Source organism: Opisthocomus hoazin, chromosome 2, assembly GCF_030867145.1.
Source record: "Opisthocomus hoazin isolate bOpiHoa1 chromosome 2, bOpiHoa1.hap1, whole genome shotgun sequence".
NCBI classification, from domain to species: Eukaryota; Metazoa; Chordata; class Aves; order Opisthocomiformes; family Opisthocomidae; genus Opisthocomus; species Opisthocomus hoazin.
Window position 1 is genome coordinate 81,272,222 of NC_134415.1, and position 12,637 is coordinate 81,284,858.

The 12,637-nt window shown below is 39.5% G+C and overlaps 1 protein-coding gene across 1 annotated transcript in view; it reads left to right on the top strand.

The window, feature by feature from the left end:
- PREP (prolyl endopeptidase) overlaps nucleotides 1–12,637 on the top strand; it is a 118,277-nt gene that overhangs the window by 12,886 nt on the left and 92,754 nt on the right. The window contains exons 5-6 of the mRNA XM_075414300.1: nucleotides 1,906–2,115; nucleotides 3,349–3,470. Of these exons, the coding sequence (XP_075270415.1) occupies nucleotides 1,906–2,115; nucleotides 3,349–3,470 (332 nt within the window). The remainder of the gene's footprint in view (nucleotides 1–1,905; nucleotides 2,116–3,348; nucleotides 3,471–12,637) is intronic.

The window sequence follows — 12,637 nt, forward strand, 5'->3', positions numbered from 1 at the left end:
CTCTGTTCAGTATGTTCATATATATTGGAAAAAGGAGTGAGCATTGAGATGGCAGAGTTTGGTGACGATACAAAGGTATTCCAGGTAAAGGCTGAATAATGTCTGAAGAGCTGCAGAAGACCTGAGTGATAGTGAGTGGACAATAAATTAACAGGTAGAAGTCTCAGTGCAGATAAATTAAGTGATGCACAAGGGACAAACAATCCTAACCTTATTTGTGGAGGAACGGATGTAATGGGCTCTGAGCTGACCGTGACCACTTGGGAACAATTCTCAGGCAGTAATAGATGGGTCTGTGAAAATGTCAGCCTGGTTCTTGATAGCAGCTAAACCAGCACATCAAATGTCAGAAATCATTAAGAAAGAAATAGAGAACACCATTACATTAGCAACCCAGAGCTAATACAGTAGTGTTGAATAGTAAATGTAGTTCGCGTCCCCTTAGCTCAAAGTGGGCTCTGAAATACAGTTGCAGTAGCAACAATCGAGCGTATGGAGCAAAGGTCGGGAACAACTCAGTGCACCTGGATCAATCAGCTTGGAAAAGGGACAATTTAGCAGGGATATAATAGAGGTCTACAGAATCATTTGTGGCATGCAGTAGCGTGGAGGGAGTGAACAGGGGTTGATGAGTCGACATTTTTTGTATTACAATAATGGGGGGGATATCAAATGAAGGCAGTGGCGGTTGAGTCCAAAGCAAACAAAAGATGGTGGTTCATACCAGAAGAAGATTTGTAGAATGAACCCCTTACCAGTGGATGTTGGTGGTGCAAAAATCTATACCGTGGGTTTAAAGGCAAGCTGGACAAGGCCAAGGAGGAGGGAAGGATTGAAGATTGTTAACCAAATATTTCATGGATAAGAAGTTTTCTAAGCTAAAAATTATCAGAAGCTGTAAGAATATTTGAGGAAAATATTACATGTGCTTGCTCTTACTCTTATAGGCATCTCATTGTGGTTACTCCTGAGGACAGCTAGGTGGAATCTTATTCTGAATCAGAATGGCCACTGTGATGTGCTTGTAGGGAAGAATATGTTAGGGTAGCACAGTGGTGCCTCTCAAATCTACGATTTCTATGAAATTAACTTTTTTGTGTGTTTTTTTCAGTAGTTACTTTCAGGTCTGTACAGGCCTATGATAATTCAGTCTCTTCACTTGAATTGATTTGCAAGAGTGAATTTGATCCTTATCAACTATGATCAAAGCTCTTCTGAATTTTTTTCAGAATCATGTTTTTCTCACAGTTTGGATAGAGCAACTTACTTATCAGAGGTCTTAGCTGAGAATACTGGCGTTAATCCATTTGTGTGCTAGTGGCAATTTCTTCCAGTTACTTCAGTTTTCCTGGCTTTGCAGGGTCTAGTTTACAGTGACTCCAATACTGACGTGGTATTTGCTGTATTTCAGGATGCATTGCTTGCATCTCAATTTCTGTTGACTTCTTTGGTACTGTTTCTCTCTTAAAATCTCACTTTAAGTTCTCCACCTTTTCAGTGTTTTCAGTCTCCACCTCTTCACCCAAAACTCAGGGAAGTAGAAGAATTATTACTCAAATCATAATTCAGATGTTGGGCACAAGTGATGTTACTGAACATACTGAGTATGCATGCCTAAACTCAGATCTGTGAACTACTTGAGAAGTCCACAGATACTGGAAAAGTGCTGTGAATCCCAAATGATAGCAGATGCACTGTCTTTTAGAAAATAAACCCTCCTCTCTCAGTGTTCGGTGAACACAGTTCTTTTAACTACTTTCCCAATTTCACCTCTCTTTTGTTGGGATTTGTCTAGTGTGTAGTAAATAAGAAAAGGCTGTGTGGCAAAATAAGAAACACTTTATGTGAAAATACTGATTCCTTGTGCTGGTTCTTACTTCATCTTGTTTGGTTCCAATTTCCCAGGTTACGCATTCAGTGAAGATGGTGAATACTTTGCATACGGCCTGAGTTCTAGTGGCTCTGATTGGGTTACTATCAAGTTTATGAAAGTAGAAGGTCCTGAGGATCTTCCAGATACACTGGAAAGAGTTAAATTCAGTTGCATGGCATGGACCCATGATGGAAAAGGCATGTTCTATAACTGCTATCCAAAACAAGATGGGAAAAGTGATGGTAAGTATGGGTGTACTGATGCATGCTATGTGGAAGCAAAATGACCTTTTCAGTAATTTGGTGCAACAAATAATTAGCTCTACTGGTTTATACTGGAATATCTAATTGTATAAACTAGTATAACTACTTACCAGATTGTCTTTTGTGACCAAAGCCTATCTATACTCAGTTAGTGTGAGTATCCTCTTGTCTGTCTGGCACTATCTCTTTAAAGTTTGCTACTCTTTTTCTCTGCAGTGATTTACTTAGTTTTCATACAGGTTGTTACAGGCTAGAATTTGATGTCTGGTGACAGCTTACTTAAATTTCTTCCCCTTACGCACTTGTGTGGGCATAGGTGAACTGGCTTGGGAGGTTGACCTGATGAATTGAAATCTGGGGCATAAGGTTTTTGTTATTCAACCAGGTTAATTCATCTGTGGTTCACAGCACAGCAACACAAAATGTTTATGCTAGCAGAACTCGGGGCGCAGCACACAAAGTGGAATAAATTGCTGAGGAGCATTGGTAGGGAAGGAATTTAGCAGCTCTTATTACAAGGCAGTGCTGCTGAAAAATTTATTCTGGAGCTGTGCTCTTTGTTAAACCTTGGAGAGAGCCTGAATTTTGCCTCTCTACTGCTTTTGCAGCCTGTCATTTCACCACATTTGCAAGTTAGATACCCACCTTGTGTTTTTTACTTTTGAACATGTTTATAGTTAGAAGCTGAAGTGTTGGAAAGTGTTGCAAGAACAAAATTTAAAAAAAGATAAATCAAGTGGCACCTCATGCAGTGCTTTAAAATACTTCTTTTTGATTTTGTTTTCAGAAAATGGAAGTATGAAGGTTTCTAGGAAAGTTAATTAGAAATAAACCTCCCCTTAGTCACCCAGGGTGAAATGGGAGCAAAAACATCGTTAGAGGGTGGCAGAGATTGTTGTTTTTCTTTGCTTGCTTAGTATTTCTAGCAAGCAAAGCTTGAAATGAGAAGTCTTCACATTTAGAGAATGCATTATCAGCAATAAATGGGAAGGGTAACTGAACAGGTTTGCAGTGTGGTTTGAAGTTTTACTTTGTTTTGGAGGGGAGCGTTTGTTTGGAGAGGAATGGTTGTAGACTGGAACCATTCATAGTTGTCTCTGAATTACTCTTCTCTTTTAAATGCACAGAGATACAGAAGTTTCTAAGGGTTTTATTTGATGGTTGTTGGGTTTGTTTGAGAATTAATTAGTTTAAATGTCTGCATTTCACTAGGCACTGAGACCTCCACAAATCTGCACCAAAAGCTGCATTATCATGTCTTGGGAACTAACCAGTCAGAAGACACCCTATGTGCTGAATTTCCCGATGAACCAAAATGGATGGGTGGAGCTGAGGTATGGTAAATACCCTGAAGCTTGTTATCATTATGTTCACTGTTTCAGATTCTAATGACTGATAGCGGGTATGAAGTGGAAAACATTTTATTAAAAGAATGCTTTTTGTTAGAGTTGCAGAGTTGACCATTAAACTAAGAATCGTTGGTTAAGAATTACTAAAAATAAGACTGTCTAGTTTGCTTTAAATCAGTCCTCAAGCCTGTGATGACACTGTCACATACCCTTTTCCTTCATTGAGGACATCCTGCCTGATACATGTTCCAGGACAGAGAAGGATCATTTGATGGAGAATGTGTCACCATTCTTGTTTCTTTGTAGTCAGTGTTGACCCCCAGCCTGCACTTCCTGCGCAAAAAGCTTATTTCAATAATCAGCGTGTCTGGATATTCCATGCCATGTGTTTGTTTTGTTTGTATTTATTTTCATGATGTCTTTCCTGAAAATGAAATATGTCTATTCTACTTGGAGAATGGAGACATACAGGATAAAATCTGTTAATACAGTGTGCACAGTTGGAGACTTGTAAGTTTCCCGACAAGTTCTATCAGCACAAATATGGTGTGGGTTGTGTTATTGGAGGTAGAACAAGTGACAGCTGGAATTGATTTCTTAAGCTCATTTTGTTGAACTAGTATATTCTGCAAAGTCCCAGTGAACCAAAATGATAGGTAACCATGCTCTGTTCTTCCTTACATGAATGATACAAAAGACTCTTAAGTTTTGTAATTAATGTGGGTTTTATTCTTCACATTAAATTTAACGGTGCTTGATTGAGTGCACTGTTGTAAGTGATGTTGGAATGTACTAGCGGTCATTCAGCAGAATGGAACTGATGTTTTTGAAGTGGGTAAACACCTGCTGTAATTCTTTGTACTCTCCTAGCTACTATGTTTAATCAGTACATTCTGTTTATATACATGATCTCTTTTGGTCTGACACGTTTGATAAATGTGAAATGTTTTTACTTTGATTAGGGATATTCAGTTCCTAGAACTACTTTTCCCTAAGAGTACCTCTTTAAAAATTTGATCATCAATCTGTGTCACTTTTCATCACATCAGCCCATGAAAATGTCAGGGATTTCTCTTCTGTGGGCTGCCAGAGAAGAAAGGTTCTTTCAAAGAATTTGAACAATGGGATTCAAAGTGAGACAGTGAGTGAGAGTGTGAAGGGCTCCACAGCAAAGTGACGGCACTGAGGTATCTCTATACCAGTCAGACTTAACTGTAGGTTCTGTGAATAAACAGAATGTTTTTTACATAATCTCATCTATTCATGAAACATACCTTTAACAGCTGACCTGAATATCAGTGTAAACTTGCAAATGGGGCTTTGGAATTTTTTTTGCTGTTCAAAAACTAGTCAGTTCTGTTGAATTCAACTGGCAATAAAATGGAATTTGGAAATCATTATCCTTATTTTTCCCTAGTTCCATAAATAAATGGGCTTTCTGTTGGTGACAGATGTCCTGTAGTGATGTATCCACTGATTCATGAGTGATGCATATTATTATCATTGCTTTGCAGTGTCATGAGCTAAACTACACATGTTGTTGTGAAGGCAATTTCATTTTCTGTGGGGGAGGGCTGTTGCAGTCTGATTCATTAGCTGGTATTAAATCCCATGGAAATGATATCTTCTATATTACGTGCAGAGGTACACTTGTCTTATAGGTAGCAAAACCTTCTTTGAGATAATGGCATGCTAACAGAGCCTTTTCTTATCTAAATTAAAGAAGCAGGGCTGGAGCATTTCAAGATGAGAAATAGTGAACCAAATATGAGGAGGACCATGGAAGAGAATTCATAGTACAGTGCTTGTAGTGAGTAGCCAAGAGTTTGCCTGGCGAGGGTGCAGAGAAGCAGCCATCCTGCATCTCCTGGTTCTTGTGTGGTGAAAGAAAAGCTTGAAGCAGCCTTAAATGTAAAAGAGGTATCTTTTTTTGTGATACCAAATGTCTCGGGTGATTTTTGTGGTTAAGGAGAATATATGGCCTTAGCATTAAATGGTCTAAAGGTCTTTGGGGCGGGAGGAGGGGACTGATAGTAGTAACTCTTTGTATTTTATATTATTTTTATTTTATTCTTTATATTCTGTAGAATAGGAAAATAATAGAACGTAGTGCAGCTACCAGTTCTGAAGCCAGTTCTGGAATTGGAACAGCCCCAGAAGTTTTGGGAAAGTGGAGAGGGCAGTGAATAGAGAAACACCTCACTATTGTGAGGTTATATATTAAACACCCACTATTGTGGGTGTTTAATAAATTTATATGGCTGCTTATGACTCTTTTCTTGATCTCTAGGAGGCATAAACTTCCAGAAATGTTGGTATTTAAGACGAAATGCTATTTTAAGGAGGAATGATAAAGCAGAGATCCACCTTGGTAAATAATCATGAGCTTATCTAGATCAGTGAAAGTCCTTTAAAACAGGATATTCTGGGGTTTTGCTGTGAGCTCCAGCTGTAAAATGTGGTGCTGTCATCCTGATACTGATGAAAAATGGTTTTTAGTGGTCATGAAAAAACATACTCTGCAGTTAAAAAAAAACAATGCAATTGCAAAATGTGGTTTCATCGTTGTGCAATAGGTCAAAAATCTTCAGTCCATTCAGACAAGTTTTCTGGTCAATTTTTTGCAGTATGTTTGAGAAAGTGGAAGACCACAAAGTAATGGGGGAAAAATTAAAATACCTTTAGTAAAAATCAAATTATATGGCTTATTGGCACTGCCCTGCCAATTCTTGGTGGTAATATGTTGCCACAGATTTTAAAATACAGCTTTGGACAGTTCAGCATTCTGTGAAAGACTGCTCTTGTGCATTCCTGTCAGATGAATAAACAAATATTTTTATTTTGCTGGGCTGAATAGATAGAGACATTTGGGTTATCTTATGTTTTACACAAGCTCCAGTGAAGACAGTTGGATTATGGTGTGTGTGGTCTGGTCGCAACTACCAAACCTTTCTCTACAGTGGGGGCAGAGCTTGAACTTCCATACTCAGGTTTAGAGCAGAATTTGCAGGTCTCGCAACCATTGGGCTGAAGGAGAGAAATACTTTGCTTGCAAGTGAAGAGCACCTGACAAGGAGATACTTTGGAGACTGCAAAAGTAATAATGCTGCCATGATACCTCAAAAAAAGAAGAGTGATCTCAGGTGCTCTGTAGGGAGTTGATGTGGTGTGTATTTTCAATGGAGAGAAGAAACTAGGTCACTGATTGGAACAAAAGAGGGTTGCGTAAAATTGTCAACTTAATATGTTTACAAGACAACATGTAAAAAATAGCTTCAAGGTTTTTTTTCGCAATTACGCATTCAATACCAGCCCCAAGTATGCTTGATTTAAACAAAATCTGTGGTGCTGGAAATGGTATTGGCATAGAAATACAGATGCATTTCCAAATCCTCACTTGAATGGATTGCTTGTGAAGGCAAAAAAAAAGTCTTTTTATTGTTAGTCAGATATATAAGTTTTGAAAAAGAGGCTATCAAATATTTTCATTAGTCTAGAAAAAGCATATGTATTTCTGGTATAGATTCTAGGATGGCGAGGTAGTTGGGAGGAGTGGGGATGGAGTTTATTTGAATAGCATCCCGGCAGAGGGCAGTCTGGTATGAAGATTTTTAAAACCTTGGCAATGTCATAGCTACTCTTGGAAAAGAGGAGCTTCCCCTGCTTCTCTGTTTAAGCGGCATGTTCTTGCTTCCTCTCCAGACTCACAGAGCATATCTCTCTCACAGCCAGGCTGTTACTCTCAAAGTTAAACAAAAAGTTATGTAAGAGCCTTTCACAGCTGGTAGTGTTACAAGTCCCTACGGTACTGGCAGGAAAGTAAACAGGAGAGAAGGGAGGGGGTGGAGGGAACCCTGCCATCCCAATTCTGCCAGCAGTAAAAGAAGTACAGTTTTTCATGTTGTCTAACAAGCACTATGCATAGTCCACGAACTGACAAATTTTTAATTTTTTTTTTTTTTTTTTTTTTTAATGTTTAGAGCTGTTGGTTAACATCAGTTGTTCTCAACCAGGGAGGTGATCTTGCAGATGAAATTCGGAGGAGTAAGCTGTGACAAATGTGTGCTGGCTATGGTGTGTTTTCACTGCTGGAACATGGAAATGCAGCATCCACAGGGGAAGGGGAAGGGCTTGAAATGTCAGTTTGCTCGAGTGAGACTCACTGCTGAGTAAAACCGGGCTGTAGGAATTTTTCTAAAGCCTTACACTATCTTTGTCAAGGCTGAATCTGGAATAGAAGCCTACTATGAATATCTTCCTACAGCCCTGGCAATAGGTCTGGAGTATTTTACCATTAAGAAACAAGCAGGCAATCTTTCTGGCTGCTCATGGGGCTGTGGTAAATGGTAATCTCTTACATAGCCAGGTTCCTGATGCTTTGGTGCTTTCATTGCACTCAAAAGTAGGCTGAGAGCCACAGGAAAAATCGTGTGTGATGTTTGTCTGTCGCCTCAGAAGACTACTGATTTTACTCCATGCTAGATTTAAGAAGGAGAATGCATGTAAATATGCATGTACATGTTACTGTGTTCCTCTTCTGAACAAGGCTCTCTGGTGTCCTGTTGCAATTGAAACAGTCACAGGCATGATGATCTAGGGTCAAAATCCTAGTTCTCTCACTTTGGTGGGTCTCCTTCAACCCCAGGCTTAGCACAGGCTCAGAAGCATATGGTCAGAATGGAAGTGCTCTTTATACCAGCACATTGTATCTGAAATCCAGGAATAAAAACCCACCTGGAATAAGGAAATTGGATTAATGCCCAAAGCAATTTTCTGACTGGGTAATGGATGGATAGAACACACCAGCATGTTGTTTACATATAACCAGTGCATGTCCTGCATGCAGTATGTTAGGCCTGCTCATCAGAATGTACTAAGTGGCTTCTGTTGGACCTGATCCTGAAATTATGGATTCCTGTGATCACCCATCATTAGGGCTTATGAAATCTAATTGATTAAACAAGTACAATGCAAATAGAAAACAAACCAAAGAGTTTGCAGCCTTATAGTACCAGTTTTAGGGGCCTTGGGTTGTGCAGTCTCAAGAGGTCGCTTAGTGGAAGCGAGTTCTTGCCCCAGTCCTCATCTTCTCAAAAGACTGCTAGAACATAAAGTGCAATAGGAGCTATATGCAAGCTTCAGTGACTTTCTGGCACCACTGCAAAGACAATGTCAGAACATAGCTTTATGTTCCTTTCCTTGTAAAAAAGTCCAAACCCACACCGCTAAAAAAAAACAACCCTTCATGATCACTTTATCTAATGAAAAAAACCTGTTTCCTATTCTAGCAAAGGATTTTTTTATTTCAGTGTAGAAGGCATGTGCTTGTTTTTGTGTTTGGTGTTTACTCATCTGATAGGAAGCTTTAAAATATCGGTAAATAATACAAGGCACGTAATTTCTGCATCAATCTGAAATGTCTCTTTCATCTAGATTCATCTTAGTCAAGTCATATTCAGGTTCAGTGGTGTTATGCAACAATCTAGTCACTCTGGGTGGTATTAAACTGTTACATACATAGCATATAGTGAAAATTGTAACACTGTTAAAATACAGCCTATGGATGCTGAGAGTTCTTAATTCCCAGTGATTAATGCCATGCATTGCATGGTTGCATCTTTATTGCCGCCCATCTTGCCATGTTCTTCTCATGGCTGGGTACCTGGAGTCTGGTTATTAATTTGAGCATTTGGCTCTGTTTGAAAACTTTGATTCTGTCTGAGATTTTTGTGAGCTTTGATTTATTTTTTTGTATGTGATTCATTCGCTGTGTTTCATTGGAAATGCATTAGATAGCAATGACAGTTGCCTTGTTCCATATGCAAAGGTCATTAGGACATGAAGAGCAGTAGTTTGTAAAATAGCTGCGGATGTGGATCAGGTTGTAGATTGTAATAGTGTTAAAGTCTACAAAGGAGAAGTCAGTTTATCTTTTCCTCGACACAGGCATATTATCCAATAACTGAATTTTACTCATTTAATTTTTTAATATCTTGTTATGTAGAAACAAATTATACAGTGATTAGTTTTTTTCCACCTTGGTAATGAAAAGGGCATAGGTGGTAAAGCTTTTAATTGACTAGCTTAAAAAGGAATGATGTGTATATATAGTTGCCTTAATATAATACTATGCACTCAAAGGGCCCCTGTTTGTGAACACAAAATAGAGAGCTCTTCCTTATCCTGAACCTTGCAGTGGTGACTGCTCGGGTAGTATTCAAAGAACTAGCATTAATATTCACTCAGCTTGCTGTCATGCACTTTACTTAGAAGCGAAGCACTTTAATGTCTTTCCTATTGACATTTCAGTTGAGGAGCAAGACATAAAGCCAGGAAGTCTGAAAACTCGACAGCCTTCTCCAGTTCATTCTTTTTCTTTGTTTAATTATGTATGAATTTTTGGTTTGAAATGTGCTGCTGGTAGACAAAATATTTAACTTCACTTTTGCGTGGATCCTCATAGATGGTTACTGCTGTTATAAATGCAGAACATATAACCCTTTGGGGTTCCTTGTCTGGCTTTTATGATGAATTAACTATATTTTGTAATGAAAGAAAAAAATTAAGTTGTTGGAAAACTCCTGTTACTAATTAGGCTTTAAATAATTTTTCTTCTTTTCATGTCCGTTGATTTGTTGAAGTTATGGGTAAACCACCTCATCTCTTAGTTTTTTTTCTAAGTAGCGATTACTTTTTATCAAACCAAAAAATACTCCACTATAAACCAAAACTTCTCTATAATGATTTTATTCAGAGGGTTTGATCCTTGAAGGACTAAATAGAATAGTACTTGTGAGCACAGCCATCATAACGGTACTTCTGTGTGTTGGTATGGTGTAAAGATGGTCACAGCAAATACTTCAGAAGTAACAGATCTAATAAATTCAGAATTGACAAGTGACTGAATGGCAGCAGTGAAATACAAACTCCATACAACATCAGCTCTTTCAGATAATCCTTCCTTCACTAGTGCTAGGTTAGGGATTAGTGCTGTGTTGTGCCAATAAAAGCATTGTTATGCAGAAGGTTTTTAAAAGCTCCAGTTGGAAGGGTACAGGATTTCTTCTGTCCTATTTTGAGAGGACCTAAATGTCATTTTGAGATGTTCAGTTGCTTTATAAACTCCTTACCTTTTGCCAGTGGATGTTGTTTGTAATGATAGAAATTATTTTAATGAGAGAAACGTGCACTGACTAACTTTTCAGATCTCTCTCATAAATTCTTGAGATGCATTTCCTTTTCAGCTTGGATGTGGAAAGCCAAGAGAATTTACTTCTGATCCAAGCTGTCAGTTCTGACGTTACAGCTGTCTTCTTTATGCTGAACCATGAATACATTCTAAGATTTGAGTGAAATGCTGGTATGAAATTTCAGTTGATAAGCTTGTGGGCCAAGGGCAAGGATGGCAGTTCAGCTTATGAAGACGATGTAGCAGTGTAAGAGTAAGCCAAATGATAGCTGGGAAATCCTATTTCCTTTTGCCATTCTGAAACTCAGACTCTTCTGTTTACGGTATAGAAGAGTCGGTGACATTCCGGCTGTGATCACACATTCGTCAGTACTGCCATCTGAGCTGCCGTAAGCAATCTCTGCCCCTGTTATTCATGATCCCAGCTGCCTGGTGCAGTGTGTTAGCTCAGCCGTTTGTGCAACTGCACAGTGAACAGACTGAGATACTAATCTGACAGAGGGACTTTTTCTTTTATTATTTTTCTTTTTTTTATTGTGTTTTTTTCTTTTTTTTTTTCCCCTCCTCGATTCTTCTTTGTTTTGTTTTCTTCTGGATTCTTCTTCTATTTTTTTTTCCTTTTTTAAATTTTTTTGTTATTGTTTTGTTGTTTAACATACTGTTTTGTCAGCTGGATCAGCTCCCCAGTCTGGTTTATTGCACAAATGGTAAATGCTTGTACCAATGTGACTTGGGGAATGAACTTGCATGGATACAAGCAATCATAAGGGTAGGAAGAGCTGGAGGTGGAGACTGCATATGCTGGTACTGCTGCCAATGTTTGCTCATCAAACTGTAACTTTGTAACGTGGATGTCTAAATCTGCAGTGTAATACTAAACATTTTAGCCTGCTGCGGTCAACAGTCTCTTGTCCTGTTTCTGTCAGATTCCTTTGGGTTGTAGAACTCACTGATGTAAGAACAGCTGTAGTGACAGAGACAGACCTAATTGGCATCCCACCAGCAATATGCTTTGTGAATTCCTACTTCAAATTAAACATAAACTGCTATCAGCTCTTCACCAGTCCAGCTGGGAACATGGAAGGAAAAACTCGTTAGATGTACTTAGATTTGTTGTCATCAGAGGTTCTGAATTGCCCTTGCAACAACAACATCAGAAATTTACAAATTTTTCTTTCCTGGGTGAAGCAAGCAGTCTTCTGTTAACCATTAACTCACAGCAGCAAAGAACATCTAATCTTCAAAAAGGGCAAGAAGGAGGACCCAGGGAACTACGGGCCGGTCAGCCTCACCTCCATCCCGGGAAAGGTGATGGAGCAGCTTATCCTGGAGGCCATCATGAAGCAAGTGGAAGAAAAGAAGGTTATCAGGAGTGGTCGGCATGGATTCACCAAGGGGAAATCATGCCTGACCAATCTGATAGCCTTCTACAATGACATGACTGCCTGGGTAGACGAAGGGAGAGCCGTGGATGTTGTCTACCTTGACTTCAGCAAGGCTTTCGACACAGTCTCCCATGATATCCTCCTAGGGAAGCTGAGGAAGTGTGGGCTGGATGAGTGGTCGGTGAAGTGGATAGAGAACTGGCTGAATGGCAGAACTCAGAGGGTTGTCATCAGCGGCGCTGAGTCTAGTTGGAGGCTGGTAACAAGTGGTGTCCCCCAGGGGTCAGTACTGGGCCCAGTCTTGTTTAACTTCTTCATCAACGACCTGGATGAAGATTTAGAATGTACCCTCAGCAAGTTTGCTGACGACACCAAACTGTGAGGTGTGGTAGACACACCAGAAGGCTGTGCTGCCATTCAGCGTGACCTGGATAGGCTGGAAAGCTGGGCAGAGAGGAACCTGATGAGGTTCAAGAAAGCCAAATGCAGGGTCCTGCACCTGGGGAGGAACAACCCCATGCATCAGTACAGGCTTGGGGTGGACCTGCTGGAGAGCAGCTCTGCGGAGAGGGACCTGG